Source organism: Leptodactylus fuscus, chromosome 5, assembly GCF_031893055.1.
Source record: "Leptodactylus fuscus isolate aLepFus1 chromosome 5, aLepFus1.hap2, whole genome shotgun sequence".
Lineage (NCBI taxonomy): Eukaryota > Metazoa > Chordata > Amphibia > Anura > Leptodactylidae > Leptodactylus > Leptodactylus fuscus.
Genome location: NC_134269.1, coordinates 53,635,209 through 53,658,833, shown reverse-complemented (window position 1 = coordinate 53,658,833; position 23,625 = coordinate 53,635,209). Strand labels below are relative to the sequence as shown.

The 23,625-nt window shown below is 40.0% G+C and overlaps 1 protein-coding gene across 1 annotated transcript; it reads left to right on the top strand.

Annotated features, from left to right (window-relative positions):
* The first annotated feature begins 1,310 nt into the window (after positions 1-1,310).
* On the top strand, positions 1,311-23,192 carry ALDH1A3 (aldehyde dehydrogenase 1 family member A3). Its single transcript, XM_075273194.1, has 13 exons — positions 1,311-1,481; positions 6,301-6,405; positions 11,977-12,117; positions 12,470-12,599; positions 16,000-16,061; positions 16,168-16,296; positions 16,541-16,654; positions 17,395-17,497; positions 18,718-18,902; positions 19,110-19,274; positions 19,990-20,147; positions 21,038-21,112; positions 21,649-23,192. Exons 1-13 carry the CDS (start codon positions 1,386-1,388, stop codon positions 21,719-21,721), a joined length of 1,536 nt encoding a protein of 511 aa, XP_075129295.1. The 5' UTR covers positions 1,311-1,385; the 3' UTR covers positions 21,722-23,192.
* Positions 23,193-23,625: the final 433 nt, after the last annotated feature.

The following is a 23,625-nucleotide window of genomic DNA, read 5'->3' as shown; positions in this document are numbered from 1 at the left end:
TGTTTCCGCAAAGTGGAACCTCAGCCTTAGGGTGCATTCACACTGAGTAAAAGCTAGCTTATTCTGAACGTAAAACACGTTCAGAATAAGCGGCGTCTAAAGCAGCTCCATTCAGTTCTATGGGAGCGGGGATACGAGCGCTCCCCATAGAAATGAATGGGCTGCTTCTTTCACTCCGTGCAGTCCCATTGAAGTGAATGGGGAGTGCCGGCGTGTACGCTCCGGCATGAGCAGAGCTTGCCGTATACGCCGGCACTCCCCACTCACTTCAATGGGACTGCACGGAGTGAAAGAAGCAGCCCATTCATTTCTATGGGGAGCGCTCGTATCCCCGCTCCCATAGAAATGAATGGAGCTGCTTTAGACGCCGCTTATTCTGAACGTGTTTTACGTTCAGAATAAGCTAGCGTTTATTCAGTGTGAATTCACCCTTAGAGAGCAGTGACTCCCTTAAATGATTTCCAGGTACAGCAGTTTGTCCCTTTGTGGCAGTGCCTGATATCTGATTTATTTGCCTTGACAAACAGTGAAGTGAGCGTCTCAGCCCCATAGAGTAAGGACACATATTCAGGTTTTGTTGAAGCTGTTTTTTGAGCCAAAACCAGATGCAGAGGTGTGAAAAAAAACAATGCGGAGTAAGCATGCTTTTAAAAATATAAGTTTATTTTTATCCCTTAACAATATTATACGAATGAACCAAAGAGAAATCTAAATCACATCATTATTTCCACACCTGCTTAAAACTTTTGCACAATGCTGTATTTATCTTTTTTTTAATCCACTTCTGGTATTGTCTTCAAAAACTGCTCAAACAAAACCTTGACGTGTGTCCTTGCCCTTAGATCTGTTGAGGATAGGCTACTAGAACATATTACAAGGCAATATGAGCTGGTGCAATGCATGTAAAAACTTCTGTGTTCACAGTTAAGATTCTTCAGTGAGTGTCCACAAGCCTGGTATGGGAATATCACAGCTAAATGACTACATAAATGAATGAAGTTATGTATGGAGGTAAATCTGTGAGGTTTATAGGAGACCCATACAGACCTGTGTATGTATACAGCTCTACATGGAAATCCTGGGAGAGATTCTTGTCTTTCCAGACTGTGATCACACTAGATCCCAGCAGCACATCCAGCACACAGGGATCCCAGGGTATACTGTCATATATAGTGTATGAGTGTGATATTGGGAAGTTGTGAGGGGCTGGTGGGGGTGTGGAGGGGCAGCTCCTCCATCCAATCACATCCCTGTCCTCCTCCTATGTCAGGATGCCTCTGAACTTGTCTTATTAAAGGGAGAGCAGCTCCCCTACAGTCCACAGAGCAGGAACCCAGCAACACAGGCTGTACAGGGAGATAAGGACACATAGCCTGCTGCCTATCATGACAACCAATGGCACTATAGAGAATGGACTGGCCGACAAGAAAATCCCACTGCTGCCCAGACCCATCCCCAACCTGGAGGTCCTGCACACTCAGGTAACACCTGCAGGCTACAAGCTGTATCTGCACCATTACTAGTCACACTGCTAGAGAGGATAATATTGGAGAGTGGGGGTATTATCATACAGACTACAGGGGACATACTACTGACCCATTCATCACTTACCATTGTGTTATATTGTATCTTATATACTGTATGAGCACAATGATGACACCTGATGTAGTGTAAGCTGCTCCTTGTAGTATGTGTGATGATAACTACTTTACATCATATATAACTATGTTATTGTTATAGATAATACATAGATACATTGTGTCATCTATATTAAGAAATAATGATAAATAAATTAGGACATAGATAGATCTGGATTATACATACTACACATAAAAAAACAGTGACAATATGATAGATAGATAGATAGATAGATAGATAGATAGATAGATAGATGGTGCGATCATATACAAATATATGCATATAATAACAACACTAGACAGATAGACAGATGAACAGATCTGGATCATATATAGTTATACTAAGCTTATAATAACAGCAACTTTAGGTAGATAGATAGATAAATCATCACTTTTTTTTACTATTCTCCTGTAGAGTGCCATCTAATTTGGATAGATAGATAGATAGATAGATAGATAGGTAGTATGGGGCAATAAATCATCACATTTTTTATACTATTTAGCTGTAGAGTGCCATCTAATTTGTTTAGATAGATAGACAGATCATCTATATCTGGATAATATATACTGTATATATATATATATATATATATATATATATATATTATGCCTATAATAACAGCAACATAATATATACTTCCCTTATCCCTTCTATACACAAAGGATTTGTCTTTACAATTATATTTCATAGATAGAAACCACAGCAGTCATATATTTTATTTATATTTGCATACTGTTAATATATCTATGTTATATGCATATATTAACAGTAACATAATAGATAGATGGATCAAATATAAATATACTTTACATATAATAACGTTAACATAAGATAGAGAGAAACTAAGATACTACCAGCAGTCTACAGTCTATAGTTAAAATACTACCATGGGATACATATAGGTAGTAGATGCAAAGTATCATATAAACCATTTCTGTACTATGAATACAGCTCAGCTCAATGAATTATAGCAAGTAAAAAGATGAGCTCTGCCACAACTCAGCCCTGCTACACCTGTAGATTGAAACATATATATATTGAAACATATATATATGGCATGCAAAATCCATGTGTAAACGTAGACTGTAGTAATAGTGTTATTTGTTACATTGGATTCCTACATTCAGAATTGTATATGATACAATAATTATATATTCAGCTCTGCATAGGAAACTGTCTCATTGCAGGCAGGTATATGGGCAAACAGATGCTTGGACAGATGGACTTCCCCTATAATAAACTAATAAACTAGATTTTGGCAACATATATGTGTTGTAACCGTAGGTGTATGTACTGCATAGAGACCAGGTATGAATGCTTATCTATGTACTTAATAGAGAGAAGCACTTGTCAACTTGTATCTCCATCCTATACAAATGACAAAATATTGTTAAACCTCATGTTATATCTATACAGATCAGTGTGACTATAAACATATAGCAAACATCAGTATATCATATATGTAGAAAGGTTAAATGCATACCATCTGCAATATATATATATATATATATATATATATATATATATATATATATATATATATATATATAGCTTAACAAGCAACATGAATGCTTGTCCCAAACCTTGCAAAGTATAGGTTTACTATACCTATACCAATGCACTGTCTCAGGGTATGGCATTGACACCAAATTCATATAATGCTCGTTTATTATCAGAATAAATCCTATGACAAATGGGCTTAGTCTGGCAATGAATTATAGAAACTTCAGGGTATACAGATTATCTATGGTTTTCTTAACAGCCAGAAAGCTGTCACACAGTTTTATGACAGCCTGCGTCTGCTCCTTCATACACAGAGTATAGGCTGCTGCAAGCAACAGCCTATATTATTTTGAGGTTATCACATAACAATGTTGGAAGTGGTGAACTTCTTGTAGCTGCCTGGCTTTCAAAGGGAATGATTTCAATTTTGGCACTATATTGGGAAACTGCTGTTTGAGACTAAGGCTACACATGGATGGTCCACTGCGATTTCTGCAGTGGATAGCCTGTAGAAGACTGGTATGTGGCAAAAACAAGGTCACAATTAGCTTTGAACCTTGATCCCTAGGGGGTTGGCTTGGCTTTCAGCACATTCAGCACATGCTGGGCGTCCAAAACCCGCAGCACAAGACACTTTACTGTCTGAATAGTACTTGTTTAAATCCTATCCAATGCCATGTTACTGTATATTAGAGCAGTTTATCCACTGGCAATGCGTCCATGGCTAACACGCTGCAAATTTGTCATGTTTTCTCCAGGCTATAAGGGCGAGTTTACACCTGCGCCCGGTCTCCGCTTTGTGGATTTCTGTCTTCTGTCTGAGAAACTGGACAGGAGACAGAAACCTGGCAGTCAATGTCCGCCTGTGAGCGTCTTGTGCCTCTCCGCTGTGAAACCAGTTTTTTTTTAACCAGACACAAAGTCCTGCATGTCCTGCATGTGTGAACCTGCTCTTATATGGAATTTCCAGGCCTCCCCAATGTTTTTCATGCCGAAGATCTACTAGGGATTAAGTCATCAATATATGATCACTTGGGATCTGACACCTAGATGTCACATCGAACAACTGATCCAGCTGCCTCTGGTCATCATATGACCATGGAACGTATATTACATGACCATGGACTGGGAGTAGGCACATTGAATGACAGCAAGCAGAGATCTAGAAAACAGTGAGGAATTGATACAGAATATGTATTGGAAATTTGTTTAACGTTTTATTATATAAAAATGTAACATTTGCCTCTGAATATTGGTCGAAAGTGGCCAAACCCTTTAGGTAATAGGTGCAGAACTAGAGCCCTGTCCATTATATAGCATTGTCACTGGGGTACTGCAGCTCTGGTCCTATCACTATAATAGTGGTGTCTTCTGCTATAGCTTCTGTTCTCAAAGACAGCTGAATCAGCTGGTAGGTACAGGGTCTGGGTGTCAGAGCCCACTGATCAGATACTGATGGTTATCCAGTGGAGACAATCACTGATAGGTAGGCTGAGGAAATGGTACTAAATATAAGTGGAACAGAGAAGTTCCCTTGAACGTTATGGCTGATTGGTGTACAGTCAACAATATAGGAAAAGGGAAAAAAGGAAAAAACAGCCCACTCACAGTAATCCCCAATGTTGTCAATGGTCTGTACTTGATCTGTTGTTTGAGTGGAGAGGAGATGCATGGATTACTAAACCTCATTGGCCTGAGGTGTAAACTTAGAGCAAAAAGAGAAAAGCTTCCAGCAGTCGATCCCATCCAGTTTAAAACATAACTTTTAATTTAGGAAAACATCTTAACAAAAAGGGAATTAAAAACAACAAGTATGTCCATGATGGATAGTGGCATCTGGCTGACGCGTTTCGGAGACACTTCTCTCCTTATTCATAGCCTGATTAGGGCGTTGTCGGTATAGGTCATTTAATATTGAGATGGACAACCTCTTCCATAGTCATGTTTTATCAGGCAGCGCATTAGACAGAAAGTTCAGAGTTTTCTTTTGCAGACTTTCTGTTACAATTATACCTATGGGGAAACCGCCAGCATTTCCGGACGTCTAACTGACATGCTGCGATTTCCAAAACTGCACTTCAGTTTTTACAGCAAAGTGGACATGGGATTCGCTAGAATCCCATCCACTTTGCCCTTACTGTAAAACGCCATGGCAAATCGCGGCATTTCTGTCCCATGGAGTCCTGGCCTAAGATGTGCCTTCAGTTTTGCCAAAATTGGACATTATAATATTGGAAAGCCAAGCAGTCAACAGCTAACTTTGTCATTTCTTATATCCAAGGTGGATTGTCATGTCTTTGTCTGTTTCCAAGAGACAAGTGACTATTAATGCAGATGCTTTTTCATTCTTTGGTTGAATTCACATTATGTACAGGTGGCATTATGTGATACATGTATGACAGAAGTTGCATAATTATATGGAAGCAGGCAGACTGAGTGTGTATTGTGCCATGTATGATACATATACAACAAATATAACATCAATGAGAACATAAAATACAAATCGTATACCACGTTTTCTCTGTATGGGTCACATCGTAACCATGTATTCCAAATACAGGAAAACTAGAGAAAACTGGAAAAAAACTGAAGGAATACTCAACATAAATTAGAAAAATAATAACTTTATTGGTAACATATTAAAATTGGGAAGGAAAGTAACCAGCAGACAGATGTGGGTCACCCCTAATCCTAAAAGCCAATGACAGGGTAGATATCAAAGGTGTACACTAACATACAGTGACAAGATCATAGCAATGGCTAACTGACCGTATTATCATTATCATTATTAGTTAGCCATTAAAAAGGTATCAACTACTGAAGACTATCAAGTTTTTGTTTTTGTTTTTTTATATTTATATTTAATATATAATATATATTTATTTTTATATTTATTTTTTATATTTTTCTAATTTATGTTGAGTATTCCTTCATTTTTTTTTTCAGTTTTCTCATGTATGATACATAACATGTCAATGTCTTGTTATTGCATGTGTAATAAAGGTTTTAGTATTCAGTAGTGTATACAGGGCTCTTTCATAAATGTCATGACTATATTCCTATACGTATTAAAAATCCTGATTATCTCATATATTTGTTACTATATATTGCTACACGGTATATTACGGAGCCATCATGTCTGTTCATTCATTCATTTAGATATTCCTGAACAATGACTGGCACCAATCTGTTAGTGGAAGAACATTCCCTGTGCATAACCCGGCCACTGGCAAGAAGATCTGTGATGTGCAGGAGGCAGACAAGGTGAGAAACAATAGCGAATACAGTATGCAATCCTTCACCGATTTACTTTAACGGAGAAATAGAACTCTAGGCAATATATCTGATTTAGAATAATATAACATTATAATAAATATAGTGTTGTAGGTCAGTATAACATGTCATTTGTTCAATTAGCTCTCTGCTGATTCAGGGCTTAGGAGTCTAGTAGGCGGTCATACTGAGTGATTAACAGTCTGCACACTCACACAGGGAGGCCTATCGATCATTACTAGGACCGCCCACTGGACTCCTAAACCCAGAATGAGCAGATTTAAAGAAGATCTTTCATGTCCTCATCAATGTGCGGTTTTATATACTACTAGAAAGCCAACAGTGAATTCAGCGCACTGTCGATTTTCCCGGTATGTGCCCCAGTGCTGGAGATATCAGTGCCGTTTCAGTACTCACATCTCCCCACTGCCTTACAGCCTAGCGTCATCGCTGGGGTTTGTGGAAAGCTCCCCCAACTGTATTCTGACACAGCCTTGTACAGTCAGAGGGGGCGCTCCTACCGCCCAGTGGTGACGCTGAACTGTAAGGAACCTTCCCATCTGACAGTACAAAGCTATGTTAGGCACGGAACAGTGGATGTGGGGTATCTTTGGCTCATAAAGGTCCATGCACTAAAGATGTGCCACATTAACATCCATTTAAGCCAGAAAACTAGCATAGGTGAGTTGATAAATCTTCCCAAACGTTAATGGATAGCAGATGCCTCTATAGAAAAGGCAGTACGTATTGAGAGCAGATGTTGGAATATAGGAGAAATGAATGATAGAATATGGACATTCACAGCCCTACATGTAGTTGTAATGAGGCACTCAAGATGTACCTCAATATGTTCCTCTAGTCTGCGCCATCCTGGAGGGTCATGTACATAGAGAAAAGATGTATTTTTTAATTTTTAATCGTTTTTCGAAGTGTGTTAGTTCCCATGGTGGTCATGGCAAAATGACCTCCTTATATGTACTGTCCAGTAATATGCTAATGTTTGGTTATTAACACATAACATCACAGGTAGCTTGGGATGGTGAAAGAGTTAATGGTGGTAGTTTAAGATAACGTGTTCCTATCATTTAATTTTATTACATGTGTCAGTACTCCATTACCTTATAGAACCAAAGAGAACTTTATACAAATACTTTTAGGTGTTCAATGTACTGTTCTGTGTATCACTATGTACAGTCCTATGAAAAAGTTTGGGCACCCCTATAAATCTTAATCATTTTTAGTTCTAAATATTTTGGTGTTTGCAACAGCCATTTCAGTTTGATATATCTAATAACTGATGGACACAGTAATATTTCAGGATTGAAATGAGGTTTATTGTACTAACAGAAAATGTGCAATATGCATTACACCAAAATTTGACCGGTGCAAAAGTATGGGCACCTCAACAGAAAAGTGACATAAATACTTAGTAGATCCTCCTTTTGCAAAGATAACAGCCTCTAGTCGCTTCCTGTAGCTTTTAATCAGTTCCTGGATAAAGGTATTTTGGACCGTTCCTCTTTACAAAACAATTCAAAGTTCAGTTAAGTTTGATGGTCGCCGAGCATGGACAGCCCGCTTCTAATCATCCCACAGATGTTCAATGATATTCAGGTCTGGGGACTGGGATGGCCATTCCAGAACATTGTAATTGTTCCTCTGCATGAATGCCTGAGTCGATTTGGAGCAGTGTTTTGGATCATTGTCTTGCTGAAATATCCATCCCCGGCTTAACTTCAACTTCGTCACTGATTCTTGAACATTATTCTCAAGAATCTGCTGATACTGAGTGCTATCCATGCGACCCTCAACTCTAACAAGATTCCCGTTGCCAGCATTGGCCACATAGCCCCAAAGCATGATGGAATCTCCACCAAATTTTACAGTGGGTAGCAAGTGTTTTTCTTGGAATGCTGTTTTTTTGGACGCCATGCATAACGCCTTTTTGTATGACCAAACAACTCAATCTTTGTTTCATCAGTCCACAGGACCTTCTTCCAAAATGAAGCTGGCTTGTCCAAATGCGCTTTTGCATACCTCAGGTGACTCTGTTTGTGGCGTGCTTGCAGAAACGACTTCTTTCTCATCACTCTCCCATACAGCTTCTCCTTGTGCAAAGTGCGCTGTATTGTTGACCGATGCACAGTGACACCATCTGCAGCAAGATGATGCTGCAGCTCTTTGGAGGTGGTCTGTGGATTGTCCTTGACTGTTCTCACCATTCTACTTCTCTGCCTTTCTGATATTTTTCTTGGCTTGCCACTTCTGGGCTTAACAAGAACTGTCCCTGTGGTCTTCCATTTCCTTACTATGTTCCTCACAGTGGAAACTAACAGGTTAAATCTCTGAGACAACTTTTTGTATCCTTCCCCTGAACAACTATGTGGAACAATCTTTGTTTTCAGATCATTTGAGAGTTGTTTTGAGCAGCCCATGATGCCACTCTTCAGAGGAGATTCAAATAGGAGAACAACTTGCAATTGGCCACCTTAAATACCTTTTCTCATGATTGGATACACCTGGCTATGAAGTTCAAAGCTCAGTGAGGTTACAAAACCAATTTTGTGCTTCAGTAAGTCAGTAAAAAAAGTAGTTAGGAGTATTCAAATCAATAAAATGATAAGGGTGCCCATACTTTTGCACCGGTCAAATTTTGGTTTAATGCATATTGCGCATTTTCTGTTAGTACAATAAACCTCATTTCAATCCTGAAATATTACTGTGTCCATCAGTTATTAGATATATCAAACTGAAATGGCTGTTGCAAACACCAAAATATTTAGAACTAAAAATGATTAATAGGGGTGCCCAAACTTTTTCATAGGACTGTATTACCTAAAGGCTATTACCTAATGTTCACTCTTTAAAAAAAGTAAAAAATAAATCAACTTTGCATATGTTAGGGAGCGTTCACACTACCGTCAGTCTCAGACAGGTAGTGTCCGCTCCTAGTGTCCGTTCAAAATCTTGTGTGGACAGTAGCAGCGGACATTAGCTGTGTCCGTGACATTCTGCATTCATTTAAATGGAGATCGGGTGTGTTCTTTTACACTCCGTGCCTGTCCTTAAGTGTCCGTTCCTAAAGATGTCCGACTTTTCAAGTGGACAGAAAAAACCTACATGTCGGGTTTTTCTGTCCGCTTGAAAAGTTGGACATCTTTAGGAACGGACACTTAAGGACAGGCACGGAGTGTAAAAGAGCGCAACCGATCGCCATTTAAATGAATGAAAGCACACGGACCCCATAGACTATAATGGCGGTCCGTGTGTTTTTCGTGCACTGCCTGCCCGAATCTTGCGGACATGAAAATAGATCACAAAGTACTTTCATGTCCACATGATTTGTGCGGGCAGCACACGGACCGCATTATAATCTTTGGGGTCCGTGTGCTTTTACTGCACACCGCTTGCCAATGCGTTTGGTATCCTGTTCGGGGGGTCCCCATGCGTACTCCCCCGAACGGATTACCAATGCAGATGTGAACAAGGCCTTAGATGCAATGGAGCAATTCAAAAATATGGTTGAAAAGATGGACATGGCCTTTAAGGTTTACCAAAGACATTTTATTTACTTGAAGTCCCATGATGCAGAATTCTCAGAATTTCTTTCCACCTGCATCCCTAAGAACACAACCCTGTTGACACCTGCACAGAACAAATGCATCTGTATAAATAAATGCTTTTTCTGCTGGCTCTTGTAGTATCTATCAGAGGGAATATTAACTTTTTCAATATAACAAGGCAGTTCATGAGGCCACGCTGTGCAGGTGGAGACAGTGTTGTGACATGGAATAACTTGTGGGAAGAAAGTCTGAGCTGTCTTAAGGAGCCTCAGGAGAATACAGTTTTAGAATAAGAGATGGATCCACCTCTTATTAAAAACAGAATTTCCAGTCTAGACCCAGTTTCTAATACTAAACTAACTCATGTTTATCTTCTATGTACTGTATGTAGTCTGAACACATGTAGTCCTTGTTGCTTTGACACATCATTTGTTAAGAAAGAGAAGTTGAAGCACATTGAAGAGTGGTATAATAACTTTCTGCAGAGTCTGAACATAGTCCTTGCTTGATTTATTTCCAGAGAGGTTGCTAGGAGAAATATAGTGATCACAATGTAGCGGCGCTCTGTCATCCTCGCTTCATGTGCTTGTATGTTTTTTAATAACACAAAGGTACTTTTACCTCTTGGAGAAACAGCTATGCTCTCCATGGACAGATCAGCTATCAGTTTTCAATTGCACATGTCAACTGTATTCAGTTCTCTCCTTTTATCCATGATACAAATCAGCACTTGGATGGAGAATCAGCTTAGAGTGGAATACAGACGTCTGCTAACATAGAACAGTTTAGCTTTGTTCATGGTTGCTCATTGCCAAAACACTCTTGAAGAACTGAGCTGAAGTATCTATGAGAGCAGCAGATTCAGTAGACTGTATGGCAGTCATGTTCTCCAGAGATTCCACCACTTACCCTATATTTTTTATTTATGCTCTGTCAATACCTTTTTATATTGACAGTGCTCACCCTTTAAGGAAAACATGAGTCCTTTGCCATCTTCCCATTTCCTCCCAACAGTCTGGAGAGGTTCAGCTACCATCTTCCTAGCAGATACATCTCCATGCTTCTGTCCCTCACCAGCTCTGCCAATACTAACCCAAGACTATGCAGTTACTTTACCCACTTGTTTGGAAGCTTTAGATTAGTGTAAACCTCTTTCTCCATTAGTAGATGATCAAACCAGTTCAGTCATATTGGGTAGAGTATGTTGCACCCAGCATTTAGCTATTACTTTTTTGGATACAGTGTTTTATCTTCCACCAATTTCTTAATATATTTTCATACAATCTCCTTCACGCAACCCAGCAAACCCCACTGGAGGTTCTGTAGGATCTATAGTACCATAAATAGTGTCAATTACAGGATCTTCTTCCACAAGTACCACATCATGTTGCTAGACTCGGACATATGACCTAAATCTATAATCTCCACTATGTACCTACGACATTTTGCAAAACTCCAGGACTTCTATAAAACCTATGCCATAAAAATTATTGGGCTCTTCTCTGTCCTACACTTAAAGGGATTCTACCACTAAAACAACATTTTTTCTATTTACCACGTTGGAATAGCCTTAAGAAAGGCTATCCTTCTCCTACCTTGCTCAGTCGCCTCCGGCCCGCAATTCTGTAGAAATACCGTTTTTTACCTCTATGTAAATGAGTTCTCTCGCAGCAATGGGGGCGGGCCCCAGCGCTCAAACGGCAATGGGGGCGTCCCCACTGCTTCCAGAGAACTCTCTCCAGCGACGCCTCCATCTTCAGCTGCATCCTCCCCTTCTCTCGTCTGGGTCAACTCCGACGCCTGTGCAGTTGGCTCTACTTGTGTGTCACTGGCAGAGCTCTGCAAGGTAGGAGACGAATAGCCTTTCTTAAGGCTATTCCAATATGATAAATAGAAAAAATGTTGTTTTAGTGGTAGAATCCCTTTAATGATAAAACTTCTGAGGAGGCCAGCAAGGCGTGAGTATCATATGAACAATTATTGTGATGTTTTCTAACAGGCAGATGTGGACAAAGCAGTGGAAGCGGCAAGAACAGCGTTCAATAAAGGATCCCCATGGAGGAGACTGGATGCCAGTGGTAGAGGGAAGCTTCTTCATAAACTAGCTGATCTTTTGGAGCGAGACAGAGTTATTCTGGCTGTAAGACCACTTATTACATACCAATTTTATTTCAGTTCTGTTCATAGACTGTTGCAAGGAATATTATATATAACAGTGGGATGTAACCTGTAAGATATACTCTGGGAAAGACAAAAAAGAGAGGACCTGTCAAATTCCCATGACATTCATCATACAGCATTTTATTTAATCAATAATATTTGTCCCCTACTTTTGGTCTATAATTGAACAACTCCTTTAAGCTGTGAAAACCTGTTATTGAAATGAGTGGATGACAGGCCATAAGTCTTCATAAGACAACCCGTATAATTGTATACTTCTTATCTTATGACATTACCATATTTTACTTATAGCCACAACAATTATTTTGCAGACTTTAGAGACGATGGACACTGGAAAACCATTTCTTCATGCCTTCCTGATAGACCTTGAGGGCTGTATCCGGACTTTGCGTTACTTTGCTGGATGGGCTGACAAAATTCAGGGAAGGACAATCCCCGTGGGTACGTTCTGGTTTTTGGTTTACTGTGAGGCTTTCTTTTCTCTATGCTGAAGAATCTTCCATTTGCATTATTGTAATGTATTGCAAAGGGTGGCAGTGAAGATCTTCATTGCATTAGGGCCTTTTTACGCTGGGGCTACAAGGCGATTTTGGCCACCAATCTTATTGCATGACTAAGAATGACTGTGTCACCTTGTGACCACTTGACTAATGTACGTGATGAAAGTTGCATTGCAACCTAGTGTACTAGTGGATGTCGCAACTTCCAGTCACAAAATAAATTGAAGACTATGCAATCTTTTTGCCATTAGACGTTTAAGTCGCAGGACCCTTGGGTTGCAATGTGTCTCCATTCTCTTACATGAGAGAAGGGCATAACATTCTTTGGTTGCGTCAAAGGCGTTGTGGCCAAAGTTACTGTGTAGCCTAAGGCCCAATTCACATCTGCGCGTGGGTTTCTGATTGGAGAGCCCGCTTAGGGACCCCTGAATGGAAACCTAATATGCATAAAAAAGCGGTTATTTTAGGAAAACTGTGGACACCATAGATTATATTGGGGACCATGTGGTTTCTGCACGAAAAATGCAGAGAGAAAAGTTCTGCTTGCAGGATTTTTTAATGCGGAGAGTAGAACAGAATGGCCTAATGCAGATGTGAACCGGACCTTACCCTTACAGGGGTCAATAATTGCTTGTTCGAGTGTAAATATAGGCAGTGATCAAGTGAAAAATAAAGATTCATTGGACTGTCATTGATTACATCTTATTCCTAAATCCATCTTTGGTCAGCAGTAAATCAATACCTCTGTAGATGTCTTGTACATCTGAACTTTATAGTATCTTAATGCCGTATACAATCATGACTACTTGCAACTTGAAGACACTGAAACATGGAGACCGCATCTAATACATAGATGAATCCTTTAGCCTTTAAGTTATCGAAACCTCAGTGTAAGAGTCCTGGACTCCTGCAGATTGTATGTCTTGTATAGTTACATATTAAAACTTTTCACAGAGGATAAATAGTGAGGGCGATTAAAAATGTACTTTAATATTACCAGAGAATCATAGAAAACCATTTCCAGGCTGCTTCTTTGATAGGTTTAGTATGGAGACAGTGAAGAACTGACAATATAATAATAGAAATGGTTTATAGTCATTCTTCTCACCATATTGTCAGTGTGGCATTTTGTTTTAATGTCTTGCCAAGAGATTATTTTCCCAGAAAAAAGGCAAACTATTGTTACGTGGTAATATGATTAGAACAAGGGCTCTACTTTACTCCCTTGATGGTAGGAACACTCCCCCTACTTGTGAGAAACTGAACTACAGGCTATATGAAAAGAACACCTTTTGAATAGAGATGAGCGAATAATAAAATATTCAATATTCGTTACTCGTTTCGAATAGCCGCTCAATATTCAACTACTCGATTGAATATCGAACCCCATTATAGTCTATGGGGAAAAATTCTTCGTTTCAGGGGATCCCACCATTCCACTCAGGAGGGTCACCAAGTCCACTATCACACCCCAGGAAATGATGCCAACACCTCTGGAATGCAACTGGGACAGCAGGGGGAGCATGCCTGGAGGCATCTAACACCCCCAAGACCCTGTTTTACCCCACCATCACAGCCTATCAACTACACACTTTCCACACTCAAAAAAACCTCTATCAAAGTGGGAAAATACCTGGAAACCTTCCTTCTTCCCCAAATGGATGGACACAAACCCCAATTTAAGCTAAAGAAACATTAACAAGCACCCCTTTAAATCAAGTTGCCCATGACAACCACGGATGGAATAGGCAATGGGAAATCCAAAAGCCCCCAACCTTAACTGTCATTGTGTGTGTGTGTGTGTGTGTGTGTGTGTGTGTGTGTGTGTGTGTGTGTGTGTGTGTGTGTGATGTGGTAAGACCTTCCAAAATTAACTTATCTGGCCCTTAACGTGAGCCCTTCCAAATTAAGTTAGAGGCCCTTAAGCTGAGCTACCAGCAGAGATTGAGGCCCTTTAGGTGACTTCAGCCTCTTACCAGCAGAGTTTTTTGCCCTTTGGGTGAGTTGAGCCTTGCACCAGCAGAGTGTTAGCTCCTTTAAAACTCTTAGCCCCTAAAATGGTGGGTCCAAAACCATCACTCTCATTGTGTTGGATTGATGCAGTGGATTGGACTGAGGACCCAGACATTGACCTTGATTTTGATTGTGAAATTGATAACATTTTGGCATCAAGTCCTGGGGGTAACTTTTATTTAGAGGACCACAAAGGGGGAGAATTGGCTGCAACCACTACTACCGGTCCTCTAATATCGGACTCTGCATTACCTCTACAGGGTTCTGATCAGGTGTTAATAGTCCAAACAACATGCTCCAGTACTTTAGATGTAGATCAGAACGCAGCAACGCCTACATCTGCCTGAAGCAGAAGCTGTTGTGCGAGGTCACCACACGCTGAAACCCTAGATACCGTATGTTGAGCAGGGTGTGTGAGCCTGATTGAATTGCTGCGTCTCCCACTTAGCTTTGGGTGGTAGACCCTTAAAAATTGGATTGAGCGTACATAGCCTGACTGAATTTTGGTGTCTCCCACCTAGGTTTTGGGGGTACACACCCTGGATATCTGGATTGAGCGTACATAGCTGGACCTAATTGCTCTGTATCCCTGTTTTGGGGTTACACATTGCCTGAAAAGCTGGTTTGCACGTATATATAGCAAGAAGTAACTGCTGTGGATTCCTGCTATTTTGTGGGGGACACCCCTAATAAAAGCTGGTTTGCACGTATATAGCAGGAGGTAACTGCTCTGTATTCCTGCAAATTTGTGTGTGTGTGTGTGGGGGGGGACACTCCAAAGAAAAGCTGGTTTGTATGTATATAGCAAGAAGTAACTGCTGTGGATTCCTGCTATTTTGTGGGGGACACCCCTAATAAAAGCTGGTTTGCACGCCTATCTAGCCCTCAGCAGATATGTCTCTCTTCCTATCTGTCACCGCGAAATGACACAAATATGGCGGCGGCCGTTCTTATGAATGGGAGGTCACATGTTTTCGGCAGCCAATGGGTTTTTTCAATTTTTTTTCACCGCGTCCATTGTCGTAGTTCCTGTCCCACCTCCCCTGCACAGTTATTGGTGCAAATAAACGCGCCAGGGAAGGTGGGAGGGGATATGAATTTTTACTGCGTATGTCACGTGTTATTCGATTGGGAACGAATACATCGAACGGCCTGATATTCGATCGAATACCTATTCGATCGAATGGTGTTCGCTCATCTCTACTTTTGAACATACATGGTCGCAGATTTTATCTCCTGCCAGGCATTCACAAACTATTATCACAAGTGCGGAGCTTTATAGGAGTGAGGATTTCTTTGTATTATAATATATTATTATGTTCTTTTAGATGAAAGTTATCTCTGCTTTACCGTACATGAACCTGTTGGAGTTTGCGGAGCCATCACACCTGTAAGTATTCTCTCCATAGGCAAATAACTCCAGGTATTATAGGGTCTTGTGGTGATATGTCAGGTCATTGTGTTTGCTAATATTTCAATGTATATAATCCTTGCAGTGGAACTTTCCTCTTCTAATGCTGATTTGGAAGATGGCCCCAGCTTTATGCTGTGGTAACACTTTGGTGGTAAAGCCGGCAGAACAGACTCCACTTACATCGCTCTATATGGGATCTTTAATTAAAGAGGTAGGCCTGTATGTCTGTATATGTCAATGTAAATGCCTTACAAGGCTACACCTTAGATACCTGAAGCAAGATGATGGAATATTACACAAGTAGATCACAGCTGACCATTTTGCGAAACTGAAAGATCTTGATGGGTTATCTTGTTGTACGTTAGAAATTAGTTTTGGGGTTGATCGTTTTGTGATATGCTTTGGTAATATAGTTGACGTGAATTGTAAATGGATTCTTTTTTTTCCTTTTGCAGGCTGGTTTCCCTCCTGGTGTAGTTAATATAGTGCCAGGTTATGGGCCCACAGCTGGGTCCGCCATATCTCACCACCCTGACATTGACAAAGTGGCATTTACTGGTTCTACAGAAGTAAGTAGTGGGAATGATCAACCTAAACCTAGCACCACGTATTATAAATCAATATTGTGTAATGACTTCATTGTTTTCTGGACGATTCTTGTACAATCAGTGGTGTAACTAAAGTCTTGTGGGCCCCGGTGTAATCTTTTGTCCGGGCCCCCTAGCTCATCCCTACAGTGAATTCTTGATAGTGATGGTTACGGGAGCTAAAGAGTTTAATCATCCTAAGGATTAGGGTAATCTGTGGGTCTCCTTGGTTTATGGGCCAGATGGAAGCTGCAATCTCAATAGTGCTTATGGGCCCCCTATGGCTCCTGGGCCCTGGTGTGACTGCACCCTCTGCACCCTCTCAAGTTATGCCCATGTGTACATGGTCATGTTCATGGAATACAAATTGGCCCGGTAAAAGGAAATATACTGAAATTAGGATTTTAGTTTAGTTGCCAAAATAAAATGCACAGTTTATGTCTTTCAGGACAAATGCTAAATTTCATAGCATGGGATTAATAGTGTTAGTAGAATTGTTTTTGTATATAATTGCAAAAATGAAAATTTTATGTGGAATACAACAGAGTCATATCAGGATTGCTTTTTTAATCTCCTATTTATTTGTAGTTCTTAGTAATAAAACATGATGAAAGTCTGAGTGTGAAGTTACGGCGCCATCTAGGGCTTCTAAAGCATAATAATGAACATAATGGTTGTAAAAGGTATGAAATTTGACCTTATTTGTGCTTTTTTGCATTCAGGTTGGAAAACTGATCAAAGAAGCAGCTTCTGCCAGCAATCTGAAACGCGTCACTCTGGAACTCGGGGGTAAAAACCCCTGTATTGTCTTTGCTGACGCTGATTGTAAGTTTTAATGTATTGTGAAACATTGCAAATTATTTTGTACCCTTTTTGCCCTCAATTAATAACTTTATATTCATCATAAATAGTATGAAATTATACATATTGACATACATTTTTTTAAATAAATACTAGAGGGAGGACCCGGCTTCACACGGGTATATTACATTTTATGTTTGTGTAGTGGCCCCATAAGAATTGTCCAATTTTGCACTGGTGTATTTTGTATGTAGTTTGTGTGAATGTCCATAAGCGTCATGTGATTATGTGTGTCTCATTTTGGATATCAGTGAAAAACCGGTGATCAGTTGTTATGGATAACTGTAAAGCTGTATCTAATCCTTCCCCATGTAGTACTGTGTTTAGATGCAAGTATCCAATCCTTGTTGGTGTGGTACTGTGTGCAGATGCGCGTATGTAATCCTCCCCCTTGTGGTATTGTGTGAAGAGGCACGTATTTAATCCTCCGGCAAGTGAAACTGTGTGCAGACATGCGTATCTAATCTTACGGCATGTGGTACTGTGTGCAGACGCGCATATCTAACCCTCGGTCGTGTGGTACTGTGTGCAGACACACATATCTAATCCTCCCCTGTGTGGTATTGTGTGCTGCTACAATAAGTGTTTTCTGCCCACACAAAAAAGTGTACACATCCCATGTAGACAAATGCTTATTGGCTTAACAGAACACATGCATCCTCCATGTTGAAAATGGCTATCACAAAATTCTGATGTTACCTACATTTTGCTGCCAAATTGGTCAAAGTGAATAAATATGATAAAATAAAAGAAGTGATAGTCCACAGTTCACTCTCGCTTCTTCCTTCACTGATGCAGTTCTGGCCCTTACCACTAGGTTTTGTTGGGGTCACTGGCTTCTGTGGTGATGGGGGGTATTGAGCACATCATTGCTGCAGTGCTACAAGGACCAACTCTACAGATGGAAGTGGCGGGGAATTAAACTAGTGAACTTCTTGTTTTATCATGTTCACTGACTTTGGACGGCTTTTGGAATACTTATAACTTATATATGATATAGTGAATTCAGAAGATAAACAATAGTGGGATTCGACTTATTTTTCACTGAAGAATGTCATTCTCTAATATCTATATATAATAATATAATATCTATATTTCATTCATTTATGTTCCTTACTTATATGGCACCGTCATGTTCCCCAGCGCTGTTGTTGTGTTAAGAATCCTATTTATGTTTCTTGCAGTGGAGTTGGCAGTAGAATGTGCCCATCAAGGCGTCTTCTTCAATCAAGGCCAGTGCTGCACAGCAGCTTCCCGGGTCTTTGTAGAGGAATCCGTGTATCCAGAATTTGTCAGACGGAGTGTGGATTATGCAAAGAGACGGCTTCTTGGAGATCCTCTTGATCCTAAAACTGAGCAGGGTCCCCAGGTACATGCTCGGAGCAATGATGTATCTGATATGTATTGTGACCAGATATAAATGCTTCACTATATTACTATATTAAATCGAGAACAGAAATAAAAAAAAACATTATATTGATAATGATACTTTCCAAAAGTGTTGCTATATTTGTAGAAATATGTACTTTAGGTAGATAGACTTTGATCTGACCATATCTATTTCTATAATCCACAGATTGATGAAGAACAGTTCAACAAGGTGTTGGAATATATACAGAGCGGGAAGGACCAAGGTGCAAAGTTAGAGTGTGGTGGCTCTGCCGTGGGAGAACGAGGATTTTTTATTAAGCCCACCGTATTCTCTGAAGTAACCGATGACATGAGGATAGCAAAAGAAGAGGTAACTTAGTGTAGTCTGTGGCTGGTGTAATGAATATAGGCATAGTTGATGGTCACACAATTGATGACCATATAGACATGCAGGCACATATTGTTCCAATAGTGGAGCTTGCCAGACCCTTTTATTAGTGCCTGCTATAATAACAATAGTCATGCAAGGTCTGCATCTAAGCTCACCAGGAGAACAAACATAACATTAAGTTATGGTATATTTCTACAATGTGGGGTCAACTATCTTCAAGAATTCCCTATATTAGCCTAATTTTAAAGGGGGTTTTCAAGTTTGTATTATTGGTGATCTTTAGGATAGGTCATCAATATCAGATTGGTGGATTCCTGGGTGATGGCCTCTTTACTGAATACCAAGCACAACGCTGTGCATTCCTTAAAAGCTGTTCTAGGTATTGCACCTCTGCCCATTCACTTGAGTGAGACTGAGCTGCACACAGACCATATGAAGAATGTATGTGACATCACTGGTCTGTGAAATTGAAGCAGAACCCTCCTGAGCTCCACTGTAACTTTGAACAGTTGATCTGAGGGGTCCCAGGGTATGGTCCCCCACCAATTAGTTATTGGGGACCTCTCCCAGAATAGTTTATCAATATTGAACTCCTAGGAAACCCATTTAAATTGCCTATTCTGAAGAAGTGGAAGAACGTTTGGAAAGACTTGGTTTATGTTTGTGCTTAAGTTTATGTCTGTGCTTACTGCAGATTTTTGGACCTGTTCAGTCTATCCTGAAATTCAAGAGCATAGAAGAAGTGATAAAGAGAGCAAACAGCACAGAATATGGACTGACAGCTGCCGTGTTCACAGAAAACCTAGACAAAGCGCTCAGCATCACCTCTGCTCTGCAGTCTGGAACAGTATGGTATGTATATGGCATATCATGTGGCATATATGGAATATTTTTCCTATACTTTATTAAATTTATTATTATTATTATTATTATTATTATAGAGTTTTCCTCTGTATACCTTCTGCTTCAATTACACCTATACTGTATAATTGTTTCCATAGGTATAATTGACATGCCACGATTTACAAAAATGCGACGGCTTTTGAAAGCACAGCATATCCACTGTGTATATTTTTCTGCAATGTGTGGATGGGATTAGCCAGAATCCCATCCACTTTGCAGGTGCTGCATTTTTTTCCATTGCAGCAAAAACGTGGCATTTATGCTACGTGGGAACCTCGACCTGGCTCAAATAGTCAACTCAGGAAATACGGCATAAATTTCGATACTGTTATAAAATATACCAATGTTAGTAAATCTGGGTCATTGACTGTTCGTCAGCAAGGTCTTCACACCAAACTGCTTTTCTATCTCCATGCCGAACTAATGTGGAGTAAACAAGGCAACCCTTGTAAAATATACTTGCCTATCTACGGTACTAATTTGTTATGATGGAGGGCCAATAACATACAGTGGCGCTCACTATGATGGACCTCGCCAGTCTATAATACATGAGCATCTGTTCATTCCAGTGGCGGGAATGAAATAGTATATGTTGTCCGCTCAAGGAGGAAATGTATGGTTGGCTGTATCTTTTTTTATTGGAGGTTTCTAAAGCTGGATCTATACAATCAGATGATCGCCCTGTAGGTATCATCCTGGAAAGGGGTTGTCTTCAAGAGACAACCACTTCAAGGGTGAAATGTGAATTTATATGTTTTACACAATGGATGGTGAGGCAAAGCTACCATGGTTGGCGAGGTGAATAAGCCTGTAAACTAACTTTCTATCTTGTTTTGTAGGGTTAATTGTTACAACGCTCTCCATGCACAGACCCCATTTGGAGGCTTCAAAATGTCAGGAAATGGCAGAGAACTGTAAGTGTTTTATTGTAATATCTGACATCACATTTTAATTTTCCATTTTCATGCTAATATATAATTCAAGCAAAAAGTGCTCCTTTACTTAAAGTCTCACAAGTTCTATCTCTGCCATAGACTTTGAATGGGATGGTATGGCCCAAGCTCTTCGACTACTCCATGTAACCCTCACCTAATCTAGCAGTCAGAACCCACCATCATTTAATATATGTAGTGCACAATGCTGGTATATGTACAAGGGTTGACAAAGTTGCAGTAATATTTTGCTTGAAAGGTCCGTCTGAAACCTGAGAGGTCTGCTGGACCAAATATGGTCCTTGATGGTTGAGAAGAGCCTGATTGATATTTTGCATTAAGGTCCAAGTGCTGCACACTATGTATATCTGAGCTTGTTCATGTGTGTACAGTAAGCACAATGGCATTCAGGAATCTGGACAGTGCTTATTGATAACTGGTTCTTAGCTGTGTATTCTCATGTGGACATCGATATCTGGGGTGCACAATACTCTTACTAACAACCATTTTCCTTGCAGTGGTGAATATGCTCTGGCAGAGTACACAGAAGTTAAAACTGTGACAATCAAATTATCACCGAAGACGCTGTGAAGAAAACCGGACAGAATAACATGGAGTGGGTACGCTATTCTGCTCCAGCAGGACACAAAGCTATAAAGAACTCAATACATTCCAGAAATGTCTTCACCAATCTGACCCCTGGCTATGGAAGTATCTTAATCCTTGTGCTTCAGCACAGTGTACGACATCTATATAATATTTTTGAGAATATGTGGATGGAGCATGTGCCATCTGAGCGCCTCATCATGACATGGACACAGCTTTGTAAAATATGGACTTCATAACCAAACATACCCATTACTTGCTTACTGAATGAACTCTACTGTTCCTCACAAATTGGATAAACTATTTTGAGAACTAATGTGAGAATATTTCTACTTCATCTGCCCAGCATATAAACTTGTGTACACTTCTGTCCATTTCTGGCCCCATTCCTTGCTTGTATTAGTATCATCTTCTGTAAGTCACTGCTGGACTACTGTATCATAATGGGATAGTAGATCTTAGATAACTGTAATACAGTGAGTTTGGGTCTCAGGACAGTGCAGTCTGGGAAATACAGCTAATGTACAGACTGTATGTACAGTTTACCAAAGGATGCCTTCTCTTGTGGCAGATTTTGTTACAAATATTTCCACAATTGAAAATCAGATCCATTCATCTGAATGTACAGGTACGTGCTGTTAAGTCACTTCATTTGAATGAGCTGATTTTTGCAATACAATCTTCTGCTTGTGAAGGCACCTTAAATCTTCTGCTACTAGACCCTTTCCCAACACAAAATAACAAAGAGGACTGAGTATATGTTGCACATATTTTGCATGTATTTTCCAGATGTAAGTCTTACCCTTTAATATTTTAATCAGAACATCTGGTCATACCACCTAAATACTGACAATATTTTATAACAGTGCCCATAGTCTACCAATAATGCCAGTCAGTACAGCATATAGTGCTTCCTATATAGTAAAGCACATAGGCTTACCTGTTCCACATTTCCACACTGTTCTCAATGTAAGCAGCCAGGAAGTTACATATGACCATACTTTATAATGACTGTTACATGTAACTTCCTGTTCTGGTGTTATGAGCGATGACCACTGGACAAGGATGTTGTACAGAAGCAGAGCTCACTGTTGCTAGCAAAGTGCCCAGCCAAATGTAGAGATGGTCAACTTATCTCCAGTACTATAAACGTATGGAATCACTTCTATAGGGCCTGGTTATAGTGCAGTTATAACACTGTTTATTTTACAAGGGAATATTGGGAAGAGATCCAAAAGCGAGAATAAATTTCCTGCCATCCAAACAGGCTGCACCATATCGCCAGCAGACATGTATATGATCCACCAGCAATATTGTTAAATATCCATTATGTTGCTGTTATATGTAAATTCTGGGTACAGAATATTTTATATTGTGATAAGATAGACTGTATTCCGCTTTTTTTTTTCTATGAACCAGTAAAATATAAAGATGATATATTTATGGAATAGAAAGCAATTAATCAACTATGTTTTTGTATTTTCATAGTGCAAAATAAATACTATATAATGTTTCAAGGACTGAGGTTTCATTTTATTGTAGCATTCCTGGAATTGGGGTTTAAAGGGGCTCTATCAGCAAAATTATGCTGATAGAGCCCCACATATGTGTGAATAGCCTTTAAAAAGGCTATTCAGGCACCGCTAAAGTTATATTAAACTACCCCCCAGTTTTAAAATAAAACCCTAAAACAGAATATGATCAACTTACCCATCGTGCACGGTGGGCGGGCATTCAGGGTCCGCCGTCTACTTCAGCCACGCCTCCTCTTCCAGCGATGTCCTCGGGTCCCGTCTAACTAGCTAACTGACATTGTTAAAAAATGGCACGGGTGCATGCGCAGTAGCATGCTGCTTCTACTACGGCTACTGCGCATGCCCCCACGCCAT